Genomic DNA, 12,843 nt, shown 5'->3' on the forward strand with positions numbered 1-12,843 from the left:
TCCATTACTGATAAATATTAAAGTGTTTATTTTGTTTGCATGGTCGTCACTCAGCGCCACTGCACTGCACGGACCCTTCTGAGTTTCTTTGTTTCCGTGGGAACAATTCCGCTGTGGCACGACGCCTCCGACGTCACTTCCTGTAACCGCAGATAAAGACGGGCCTGGCGGGTGATCCGCGGGTCAATTTTTTGGGTTTGTTCGGTGAATCCGGCGGGAATCGGAGCCATCAGAACCGCAATCATGGTGAGTGTTTATCGGACGGAAAGCCAAGGAGCTGCCCTCCGCGGGGCGGCTCGTATTTTCACGGATTTACGGTGTAGTAGTTGTGGTGGCGGGAGTTTGAATGAACGTCAGGTGAACGTCGGTGGAAAGCTGCAGCTCCGCGCGGGTCAAACCCGTAAAACAGATCAATAATGAATTCCCTCTCGGGTCTAGGTCCCTCGGTCCATTAACGAGCAACAAACAAACAAACAGCCGGTAACACGGTTTGTTTGCTTGTTCTGTTAGCCGTTAGCTCCCCGGTTAGCTTAACGCTGCTGTTATGGTCGGTCCGGTCTCCTGGACAGAGACGTGAAGACCAGGTTGGCCCGAGTCTGAGCCGGGACCTGGACCCGGAGGAAACACTGGGCCGGGGGCTGCTGGTGGGCCGGGGTCGGACTGTGCTGCTTTGTTTATGCGCTAACCTCCGTACCGAGGCTATAATGGCTACACTCACCCAGCCGTGAACAATGGGTCTTGGTCTCAGCCTGTGTCCGGGTCTCTGGGTCTCAGTCTCTGACCCTTGTACCTGGATCTTCGCCAGCTAACGTTACGTGACCCTGATTCATAGCTCATTGAGATCCACTTATCAAACTATTGGCATTAAAAGCTGAACTGGGACTGTGCATGGTCAGAACAAGTCTTTGCTAACAATCTTTTCCAGAGTTAAGCTGCACAGTTCACATGTGTGATCTACAGGTGATGTTATCAACAGCTGCCGATGTTACTTGCAGGTTTTCTACCTACAAGTTTTCTACCTACTGCGTCCATATTGCAATTCCAATTTGAATAAAGTTATCTTTTTCCCTTAAATCATATAAAACTGATTATGTGCATTTTGTTTGGTCTTGTACTAAACAAGCACGTCCACTGTGTCTTGAATATGATTTGCCAGCCCGTGCATCTCTGATTTTACCTTTACCTCCAAGAACTTCCACCTCCTGCTTTTTGGATCCTACACTTAGTGATACTGTGATTTTGATTACATTGTGATTTAATTGTTCACTTGTTCTCTGACTGGTTTTCAGACGGTGGGAAAGAGTAGTAAGATGCTGCAGCACATCGACTTCAGGATGAGGTGCATCCTGCAGGACGGCCGCATCTTCATCGGCACCTTTAAAGCTTTCGACAAACACATGAACCTCATCCTGTGTGACTGCGACGAGTTCAGGAAGATCAAGTAAGTTCAGAGATTAAATATGTAGTTGTCACCTGATCCTTACCCTGAATATTGGTTAGTCTGATTATTTGTTCACCTGGGAAATTCGTCTTTCCTTTTCTTTTTTTCACATGAGTTGCCAAGTAAAATTGTGTTTAGCTGTATTTTGAATGATTTGGCCTTTTTCAGTCTTGTTAAAATCATTTTTCAAATTGTCCTTCCTCCTTTGGAAAGCTGAAAGAGTTTCAAGTTTTCATTGTGTGGAAAGCCAAGGAGAGTTTGGTTGCAGATAATCAGTTTAATTTATGAAAAACTTCTTTCAGGAGGTAAATCTGAGGGTACTGGTCATCCCTCAGCTTGTGATAGATGATATTTGGCTTGTTTTCCCATGAATGTAGTTTTTGCCTTGTTATAGTTGCATGTTGGGATCCCCTCACATAACCGGTGCTTGTGACACACTCATTCTCCAACCAGCTGACTGTGTAGGTGTGCTGTGATTAATCAGAGCGGAGGAGACAGACAAAACACTTCACTTAGTGCTGTTCAACACACAAATGCCTCTATGTGCTGCCAGCTGTTGGATTTACCCAGATGTTTTCTTTGAGATGGTGATCCAAGTTAGTTTTAACATGGCTTTAACTGTATTGCTCACCCTGCAGAGATGCTCTTTCTCTCACTCTAAGTGACGACACTCTTTCCCGCACCAACTGCCATCATATCAGCTATTGTAATTTCTACAGGGTGACGATGGAACAATCATACATGGATCATATTGTGCAAACCTGTGTTAGTCGTTGCTGATGAATGTTTGGTAATGAGTCATTTTGTCCTTTTTTCTTCAGGCCAAAGAACTCAAAGCAGCCGGAGCGGGAGGAGAAGCGAGTACTGGGCCTCGTTCTGCTGAGGGGGGAGAACCTGGTTTCTATGACAGTGGAGGGCCCACCTCCTAAAGATGTAAGTGTTGCTCGTAGCCAGGTAACGCCTCAGCGCAGGCGTCTCCAGCCTCGCTCAGTCACATCTGATTCTTCAGAACGGGATTTTAAAAACATATGTTTAACTCTTTCATGTTTGTTCTGTCTGGTGCTCAGACTGGAATTGCACGCGTCCCATTGGCCGGCGTCGCCGGGGGTCCAGGCGTGGGTCGGGCAGCAGGTCGTGGTGTCCCTGCAGGAGCGCCGATGCCTCAGGCTCCAGCTGGACTCGCAGGGCCGGTCAGAGGAGTGGGCGGGCCTTCACAGCAGGTAACCATCACAACGGCGTCTCCTCGGTGCTCAGGTGTGTGTGTGTGTGTGTGTGTGTGTTCAGGTGGTGACGACTGCCTTTGTGTGTCCTAGGTGATGACCCCGCAGGGCAGAGGGACGGTTGCAGCGGCAGCCGCTGGTGCAAGCATCGCCGGCGCCCCCACACAGTACCCACCTGGACGAGGAGCCCCACCCCCGATGGGTCGGGGAGCCCCACCTCCAGGTAAGAGGAGCTGAAATGTCCCACACCCGGTCCTGCACGTGAACGCCTCCTGTGTGACACTGGGACGCCAAACGCCTGAACTGACGCAGAGTTTATCCTCCTGTTCTCTGATGCTATGTTTTCTCATTGTTACTGGCTCCCCTCCTTGCAGGTATGATGGGCCCACCCCCCGGCATGCGCCCCCCTATGGGTCCTCCAATGGGGATGCCTCCAGGCCCCGGGCGAGGAGCTCCGATGGGGATGCCTCCCCCAGGCATCAGGCCGCCACCCCCTGGCATGAGAGGTGAGCCGACATGTTGGGTCAGATTGCAGCATCGTTGATCATCAGACTTGATACAATCAGATCATGTGACCTCTCTGCTCTGATGTTTCAGGACCCCCCCCTCCCGGGATGAGAGCGCCTCCCCGGCCCTGAAGAGGCATCATTCCATCACTCACCTGTTGTATAGGTTGTTTTTTTTCTTTGTTTTTAAAAGTCTCGTTTGTGTTTTTTTTTTAAATAAAGTTTCCTCAGGATGTTTGATTTAAGATGGGGTGTGTTTTCATTTTCCATGGTAACCAGTTCAACAAAGGTCTGGAGTAAAAGCTGACCACAGCACAATTGCCTTTTTAATATTTTACACAGAGGTGGAGAGACAATAGTAACAGGACAATAACACAATGTTACAATGCACCATCAAAGAAGATGAACCACAGCAAAGTTATCCCAGAGAAATGTGATGTAGTTTATTGACTACTACTCAGGAAAGTCATTGAAACTATTTTGTGCTATTAATGGTTACAATACGTAATGCTAGAAAAAAAGCCTCTCAACTGAATTTATTACTCAAGGTAAGGTGCTTACTATTTACATTGGATACAAACAGAGAAAATAAAATGTTCAGCCATGTAAGTGTTGGAAAATCAGATCTGGTTTAATAAAATGCATCACAACTTTTTTTTCCTATAATAGAACTTCTAAAGTCAATGTATGATGTTGATTTATATGCATTTAGCAACACCCACCCATGGCTTTTAGTCACACAACAAAGGTTGGTTGTGTGATGGTTATTAGTACGGTTGTGTTAAATTACAGTAGAGAAGTAATGATAAAGAAAAAGTTAAGAATAATTTGATTAGTATAACAACTTTAATCACTGTGCACGTATGAATTTATTTGAACTTCCAGCAAGCTTGCAAACATGTATTCAGGCTACTAATTAAATTACATGCAAGATGACGGGAGAAGGGGAAACACAAACCAACTTGTTTCAAGAGGGGACATTTTTTCTTTATTTCTGTGAAAAGAAATCTGAAAACATAAATATGATATCAGATTACTTGTGTTTATAACTTCCAGTCTGCATATGAAACCTAAGTACCGTAATCAGCCTCCAAATGTAAGAAATCAGCAGGGCTCAGATAAGCTGTATCCATTTGGGGAGTGAATGTTAAGTCTGTAGCCAGGACAAAGCAATAAAACAATACAACAACAATACATGTAAATATTCAAACTATAAGCAGTCAAGAAATACTGAGCCCAGATTTTATGTTTGTGCTCACAAGTCTCTAAAACCTATTTGATGATTCAGCGTAAAAACTTATATGCGTGAGGAAACTATATACGGTGTTGTGTGATAATAGATATTCAATATTTTAGCAATATGTATACATATAGATATTTTTTACAAAAGAAATATACACTTGACATGCTCGGTTAAAAAAGAAAGTAAAAAGGAGTGGGGTGGGTGGGAGGGGGTGTCAGATGTGGTCACGTGAGCGGCCTCTGTCATATGACCATTGTGATTGTTCATTGTCGGCAGCTGCAGTCGCATCGTTACCTGTGGAGACTGAAGCCAGGTGCGGACACACGGTGAGTGTTTCACTCCGTCGACTGACAGGACCTCATTCAGGTCTCCGTCTGTCTTGTTTTTTAATGTTTTTTTCAGACTTGGTTTTAGTTTGTTTGTGCATATTAGCAGTTAGCCCGAGCTAATGTTTCCGGTTTAAAACACGCGGAAACTAACAACTAACTTCACTGAGCTGAACTGCGCAGCTTTAAATGAGAGTGTTTGAGTTTAGAGTTGGTTTGATGGAGAAACAGCAGGATGGACAAACTCTGCTCCTCTTCTGCCTACATGTCCCGCTGTGCGTCATTTACCAAACTCCACTGAAAACTACATGAATTTTACATTTATTTTGACGAGGGGCTAAAATAACCACATAATTAATAACTTTTAATACAAATTCTGACTCTGATGGGTCTCGTGATTAATTCAGCTTGGATCATAAGCATTAGTTCCTCTTAATCATGTGTTTTTCATTCGTCCCAGTCGATCACACACACAGCATTACTTCCTTTTACAGTAGCAGACCCGGTCTCTTTAATCCCGCAGCGCCCCCAGCTGGTAAAGCCTGCACTGGGCTCCCAGCTCCCACTCAGCCAGATGAGTTGGATGGGAGTGGTGGGACCGGTCTGTCTGGATCTCATTCTTGGATGTGGCGTTGATGATGATATCAGTTCCTGTCCTGTTATTTCAGATGAAAGTGTTGCTGCTGTCGTGTTTCCTCCTGTCCTCTCTGCTGGGCGGAGACGCAGCTCGAGATGCAGACGAGATCACTTACCTGCCTGGCCTGCAGAAACAGCCGAGCTTCAGACAGTACTCTGGATACCTGACTGTTGCTGATGGAAAACACCTGCACTACTGGTCGGTACCTGAGACGCACGCTTGACACGTGTGATTTCTGTTCATCCAAATCGTAAAAATATCAGCTGTAGGGCTAACAAACTCGCCAGAATAGCCACACCTGAGTGTCTAAAAGCACACTTGAACCTCCATCTGACTGTCAGGACACACACCTGTGCCTTAAAGCTGGGATAGGCAGGATTTGTTTTTTGAAAACAAGCCTACAGCTCCCGGTGTCTTTGACCAATCAATATTCTGGCTAGGGGGTTCCTGATTGGTTGAAGGGCCGGGCCTACTCTGTCCTAACAAAAACGGCAGAGTAGGACAGAGTAGGGCCTCCCATTTCCATGTTTCTCCATATATTTCCATGATTTTCCATATTTTGTGTTTTAAATAGTTTTCTTGTCTGTAACAACATCTATTGCACGTCTGCCCGTCCTGGGTGAGGGATCCCTCCTCTGTTGCTCACCCTGAGGTTTCCCCAATTATCTTGGTAGTTTTTTCTCAGTCGATGTGACGGTCTAAGGGCAGAGGATGTTGTTATGATGCTATGTAAAGACCTTTGAGACAAACTGTAAAAATGGGCTATACAAATAAAATTGCCTTGCCTCCCGACAGAGTGGGGCCAGACAGAGACGTAGAGAAACACTGTGATCGCCCCAAACACAGAGACCTTTTCTTGCTGATAGCTGAATGCGAAAACACAATGTTCTTCTAAAAAAGTTAATATACTGCCCATCCCAAAAAAAGTCACACACTCTTAATATTTCATTGGACATCCTTTAGCTGTGATTACGGCATGCATTTGCTGTGGTGTTGTTTCAATAAGCTTCTGCAATGTCACAACATTTATTTCCGTCCAGAGTTTGCATTAATTTTTCGCCAAGATCTTGTATTGATGATGGGTGAGTTGGACCTCTGTGCAAAGTCTTCTCCAGCACATAATATAATAATTAACTTTATTTCTATAGCACCTTTCAAAAGGTTACAAGGTGCTTCACAAAATACAAAATCATTGAGAAAATAAAGCAATCAAAAATGAAGAAAACATCGTACAGAAAACAGTGAACAAGCATAAGATAAAATAATGGAAATAGATAAGACAATAGAAACAAAGATCAAAATAAAAAAAACAAACAAACAAAAAAATAAATAAAAATTATTGCATAAATGCCAGTTGGTACATGTGGGTTTTTGAAAGCTTTTTAAAATGATACACAGACTCAGCTGATCTGATGCTGAGGGCAAGCTTGTTCCACAGCAATGTAGCTAAAACAGAAAAGGCACGATCTCCCTTTGTCCTGAGCTTAGAACAGCATCTGATTTCCAGATCTGAGGGATCTCGGTGCTAAGTAGGGGGTTAAAAGTTCTGAAATGTACAGTGGAGCTAGACCATGAAGAGATTTGTAAGTGATTAAGAGGATTTTAAACTGAATTCTGCAAAGGACGGGGAGCCAGTGTAAAGTTGCGAGGACCGGGGCGATGTGTGAATAAAGAACCATCATCAAAGGTTACACAGAAAGAAAACTGGTCAAAAAGGAAAAAATAAAAAAATAAATAAAAGAAGGAAAATGAAAACTGCTGTCCTTCCAGTTTTTAATATGGCATTGGACAGTTCTTAACCCAATTTTAGTTGTCTCAGTAATCTTATTAGATGTTTTATTTGCTTGATGCATGCCAATAATTTGACCTTTTTGAAACTTGTCATCCAACATGGTTGTTTAAGAAACGAGACTGCATCAGTTACGGTTAAATAAGTTGTTGCCAGCTGAAACATAATCATCCATGCATCAATTATCCAATGGGAGGCTCTTACCTATTAGTTTAGTTAAATCCAAGTGGTGACTTTTTTTTTGGACTGGCAGTGTATTTTGTTTTTAAAACAAATCCTGCTTACCCCAGCTTTAACCCAGCCTTGTTAAGTCCACCTGAACACTACGTCCACCTTGGTGTGGGTGCGTCACCACCTGTGGGTACCTTACCTGAGGGTGTGGTTGTTTTCAGGTTCCTGGAGTCCCAGGGCAACCCGTCAGCCGACCCCGTGGTGTTGTGGTTGAACGGTGGCCCCGGCTGCAGCTCTCTGGACGGCCTGCTGACTGAACACGGGCCCTTCCTGGTAGGTAAAATTAGCCTCTGCCCACGTTAATCTACACTCACCTGTATCAGTGATGATGACCTCTGACCTTTGTGGTTAAAGATCCAGGACGATGGAGTGACGCTGCAGTACAACCCGTACTCCTGGAACAAGGTGAGTTTTTTTTTTTTAAGTTACAGGTTAAATCTTCTTCTTTGACTCAGGTTGTGTTTAATGTTTTGAGATTTTTCTGACAGCTGATTGGTTCCCTGTTTCTGGGCAGATTGCCAACATGTTGTACCTGGAGTCTCCAGTAGGCGTCGGGTTTTCGTACTCTGATGACAAGAATTACATCACTAATGACACAGAGGTCAGTGATGCACCTGAAACTCAGCTCCTGGGTACCACCTACCCCATCCTCCTCTCTTTCTCATGTTCCTGGTGTCTCTGTTTGTTTGGATCATAAAAAGTGTGTGTGTTCGTTCTCAGGTGTCTATGAACAACTACCTGGCTCTGAAGGAGTTCTTCAGTCTGTTTCCAGAGTTCAGCAAGAACCAACTCTTCTTAACTGGAGAGAGCTACGGTGGAATCTACATCCCGACGCTGGCCGAGAGGGTGATGGAGGACCCCAGCCTCAACCTGCAGGTCTGCACTGGTGCTGCAGTACTACACAGTTTTACATGCTGATGATATTGCAGGGTGAAGACAGAGGTCTTGGACCACTGTTAGCAGTAGCAACCTTGTCACAGGACCTGTGTTTCTCCCGTTGTTAGGGCATTGCTGTGGGAAACGGCATGTCGAGTTATGAGATGAACGATAACTCTCTGGTGTACTTTGCGTACTACCACGGCCTGCTGGGAAGTCAGCTGTGGACCAAGCTGCAGACGTTCTGCTGCAAAAACAAGACGTGCAACTTCTTCGACAACCAGGACCAGAACTGCAGCGCCAGCGTAAGTCTGAACCAGTCTGGACCGGTCTGAGTCAGTCTTCATATGCAGTCAGTCCTAGCTGGCTCATAGATCAATGAATAAAATCATCTCTTAATCCATGTTCTCAATCCAGGTCTGTGTAGTCTACTACAAATCGTAGTATCTGTTACCAGTCTGAGCCTGTCTAGACTCGTATGCTGTCAATCCAAACAGGTTTATTGATAAATAAAGCTAATTTTTTTAAAATTTATCTTCTTAATTTTACTATAGATCAAACCAGTCTTTTTATGCAGTCAATCCTAATTGATTCATAGATAACCGCAGAGTAAATCTTGTTTCATTACCAGTATAACCACCGGCCTTGATTTTTTTTTTTCCTCCCGGTCCGACCCTGGACCCAGCTGCTCTGGTTTCTTTTGAACTGGTTTATAGTGAGTTAAATCCTGATTTGTCTTAGGTGTCTGAGGTTCAGCAAATCGTCTACAGTTCAGGACTGAACATGTACAACCTGTACGCTCCCTGTCTTGGTGGAGTCGGCGAGAGAGTCAGGTGAGCTCTGACCTTTAACCTCTGACTCATCATGTCTGTTTAATTTTACTGAAGGAATGTAGTACATCAGTTTACTCCTGGATTCAAAGTCACTTCTGTTATCGGCTGTTTATTGATTACCAGTGTTGAACGAGGGGAGCTGGTGATCAGAGATCTGGGGAACTCGTTCATCAATCACCCGTTGACTCAGCTTTGGAACCAGGTGAGTGGGGGGTCGCCTCTGTGTGTGTATAAGAGTTTCCTCAGCTGACGGATGGATGCATTCCTGGTTTTCCTCTGACTGTGTACAGAAGTTACGAGGTCTGGCAAATATCCACCTGTCCGTCCGTCTGGACCCCCCCTGTACCAACTCCACCTCCTCCTCCCTCTACCTGAACAACCCGTACGTCAAAGCCGCTCTGCACATCAGTCCCAAAGCCCTGGACTGGGCCATCTGCAGGTAACGTGCAGCCTGTGACGCCCATTTCACACCTGTAAAGCACCACACATCTGTCTCAACCTGTTTGCTTGACACACCTGCTCACCCATCTCTGTGTAACGCTACACACCCGACACATCTGGACAGCTATACATCTGTCCTACTGCCCACTCATACACGATCATACCTGTTAATATAACGACACATCTGTGAGATACATCCGTCCCACTCCACACTGCACTGTTTCATATTATTTGTGACCTCATAATTGATTTCTTGTGTGTTTTTTGATGTTCTCCTGATGTGATTTTGTGAAGTTTTTTTTTCACACCTGCGTTGCAGTTCTGAGGTGAATCTGAACTATGGTCGTCTCTACATGGATGTGAAGGACCAGTACCTGAAGCTGCTCTCTGCTCTGGTCGGTTCACGCACACCTGTTCCTCTTCAATTATGAAACCTGTAAAGAACAAACCTCTGTCCACGATGAGCTCAGCTTGTGATCGGACGTCTTTATTCATGTCTTCTCTGCAGAAGTACCGTGTCCTGGTCTATAACGGAGACGTGGACATGGCCTGTAACTTCATGGGAGACGAGTGGTTTGTCGAATCTCTGCACCAGCAGGTAACTAACTTCCTGTTTAAGTCAACGACCGTGTCTCCGTGTCAAAGATAGTCGCAGGTGATGCTCATGGTGTCCGAGTCGCAGGTGTATTAAGCTCCGGTGTCTCTCAGGTGGAGGTCCAGAGACGTCCATGGTTCTACGAAGATGAAGACGGTCGGCAAGTAGGAGGCTTTGTCAAAGAGTTCGATGGCATCGCCTTTCTCACCATCAAGGTAAACCTCCTCCATGGTCATCGTCAGGTGACCCCGCTGGCCCTGTGATGTCACTGTTCACCTGTCAGGTTTTAATGTATTTTGTTGATGGAAGGTTTCATTAATAGTAATAATTTTCATGTTGCTCAGGATGTTTTGCTGTCCACTGATGGGAGACCAACAGGAGGGTTTTACTGTTTACGCTGCTGCTGACCTATGACCTCTGTCCTCCTGCAGGGTTCTGGTCACATGGTGCCCACGGATAAACCAGTCGCTGCCTACGCCATGTTCACCAGATTCATCAAGAAACAACCCTACTGACCTCTGACCTCTACGGGTCACCACCACTGCTTCCTGCTCTTTGTTCGGTTTGGACTTCTCAGGCTACTGTAAAGTTTTATTTTTATTTTCCTGACCGTCAGCCAATCAGTACAGTTCTGCCCTGTGTTACCTGGCAACGAGATCATTATTATGAGAAATGAAATGTCATCTAATCACTCAACCTCATGTGGTTTTCATGGAAACGAGCACTGCCTACAGCCTGTCCGTTGATTTTAATGTGAAATGTCTTCTTTTGATTTAAAGGGAAAAACCAGAGAATAAAGTTTGATCCTAATGGAGGAAGTGACTGATGTTTGATTTCATGTCGACCCACTCCGACTGTGGAGGCAGAACCTGAACCAGAAGCAGCAGAGATTCATGTCTCTGTCTAAAGTCTGGCTGTTCTCGTCTTGCTAGTGTGTGTGTGACGACCCCCTCCCACTCTTTTTGTGGGTTCTTTGTGTGTGCTGGGTTTTTTTTTTGTAGGCTTCTTGCTGATGAGATGGGCTGAGCAGCTGAGTGTTGTCAACACGGGGAGAGCAAAGCTCGGGAGCGTCGGCATGACCGATTGAAAGAAAACATGACGGTAATTTAAAAAGCAAACTTGGTGGAATAGTAGAAAAGTAGGAATTTCAGCCAATCCACTGAGCACTGGATGTCATTTTAATGTTGCATCTATGTTGTAGCTCTTATATAGTAGAGTAGGGGTATCTGGCAAAACTTCACCAGTTAACAAGTTCCATGGAGAATCCAGAATACTTGAAAAAGAAAAGAAAAAAAAGCTCCAGCAACACTTAACAAAGAAGGTCACAAGAACAAAAGAAGACAACTTTACTTGACCGACGTGTTTTGAGAGTAATGATAAAAGCAGCAAGGAATATATCAAACACAACAGGAAAATGGGCACTACAGACACTCTGTCCAGAGTATTTGGGAGCAATAACAAGATAGGGAAACACATTTAACAAAGGAGAAGACAAGAACAAAGAGGGAGTCTATAAAAAGTCATTAATAGGAAAAAAAAGTAACTCTCATATAGCCCAGAATATATCCAGCTGAACGTAGACCACTTTAAACCCAAGCAGTTAAATTCATTTATTACATGTTATATATGTATATATATATCACATCAATAACTGTTAATGCCTTATTGTGCTATAATAATTTTAATTTCCATTTCTGGATGGTTCTGAATCTGTCCAGCTATGTCAAGGCTATATCTAGCCCAGTGTGCAGTTGAAACCGTGGGCTGCCTCTGGCTCCAGTGCAGGTGGCACTGAAGGTGAAGTGTCCCTCTGATGACCTCTGTCCCACTGTGTTTGACTCTGAAAGTGATAATGATTTTTCAGCCTTTGTTTCAAATGGTCATGTTCCAAAAAAAAAGTGTCAGTTTAAAATCCCCAGGGACACTGGCAGGAAACAGTAGTTTTGTCTGTGAGTTGGTTCTACTATTCTCCTCTGATTCAAATACAGTACAAGGGGCACGCAGGCATTTTTAAAACTATGACAGAGCTTATTAGCCTGTACAGAGATAGACAACCCGACCGGCAAAACTGTTTCAGCCTCACTTTCAGAGAGGTCACACTCTGTGACCACTTTGACATCAAGGGTCCTGGGCCGTGCAGTAACCAATGGGGGATTGAAATTGCAAATTTCATACCTAGGTTTGTCAAGGATCTTTATGGAACAACAGAAGCCATGTGGTCTTGTCCTCCATTATCAAACGTGCTTAACACCTTTCTCTTCTTTTCTGCCCCACTCCTGTCCTGTAGGACTCTTACTATTCATGGGTCTGGAAATACAAAGCATACAATTTTACAAACATCCCAACACATAGGCTATATAAAGTTATTTTAGATTTTTATCATTTTACACATTGTTTTGTTTGTTTTAAACACCAAGCTCTCTCTTCCAAGATTTTTCTCAAAGAAAAAGTGAGCATCTAGGCCGATTAGCATTCTCTAAACAAAGAGCAGCACTGTTCAACTACATCAACACACCCACTCACTGCACTGTGGTTGAACTTTGGTCATCCTCTGCTCTACTGTGATGTTTCAGACACAAAGGAGTTCTCTACGGAAGTGGCTGTTATGCACAAGCTTACAAATGCAAAGAAAACATCACTGGGGCGTCCACACCTGTAGCACTGCTGGTCTGGTACGGCCTGAGCCAGGAGCTGGTCCTGGTTTT

At 44.5% G+C, this 12,843-nt stretch overlaps 2 protein-coding genes across 4 annotated transcripts; both read left to right on the forward strand.

The window, feature by feature from the left end:
* The first annotated feature begins 153 nt into the window (after positions 1-153).
* snrpb (small nuclear ribonucleoprotein polypeptides B and B1) lies at positions 154-3,410 on the forward strand. The gene is made up of 7 exons (XM_085776838.1): positions 154-246; positions 1,290-1,441; positions 2,263-2,374; positions 2,509-2,661; positions 2,755-2,884; positions 3,036-3,167; positions 3,259-3,410. Exons 1-7 carry the CDS (start codon positions 244-246, stop codon positions 3,297-3,299), a joined length of 723 nt encoding a protein of 240 aa, XP_085632964.1. The 5' UTR covers positions 154-243; the 3' UTR covers positions 3,300-3,410.
* Positions 3,411-4,666: 1,256 nt separating this feature from the next.
* Positions 4,667-10,952, forward strand: ctsa (cathepsin A). Of its 3 annotated transcripts, none has more exons than XM_085776837.1 (14): positions 4,667-4,736; positions 5,405-5,571; positions 7,555-7,666; positions 7,748-7,798; positions 7,908-7,994; positions 8,114-8,269; positions 8,398-8,574; positions 9,011-9,102; positions 9,226-9,304; positions 9,393-9,541; positions 9,863-9,938; positions 10,052-10,141; positions 10,252-10,353; positions 10,570-10,952. In XM_085776837.1, the coding sequence occupies exons 2-14, from the start codon at positions 5,405-5,407 to the stop codon at positions 10,651-10,653; spliced, it is 1,422 nt and encodes a 473-aa protein (XP_085632963.1). In that variant the 5' UTR covers positions 4,667-4,736; the 3' UTR covers positions 10,654-10,952. The 3 variants fall into 3 exon arrangements, with proteins under 3 accessions (XP_085632963.1, XP_085632961.1, XP_085632962.1); XM_085776835.1 differs by having other exon boundaries at positions 4,667-4,723; positions 5,385-5,571; XM_085776836.1 differs by lacking the exon at positions 4,667-4,736 and having other exon boundaries at positions 5,375-5,571.
* The last annotated feature ends 1,891 nt before the right edge of the window (positions 10,953-12,843 follow it).

The sequence above is a fragment of the Trachurus japonicus genome, chromosome 5 (assembly GCF_045865225.1).
Source record: "Trachurus japonicus isolate A0001 chromosome 5, Traja_1.0".
NCBI lineage: Eukaryota > Metazoa > Chordata > Actinopteri > Carangiformes > Carangidae > Trachurus > Trachurus japonicus.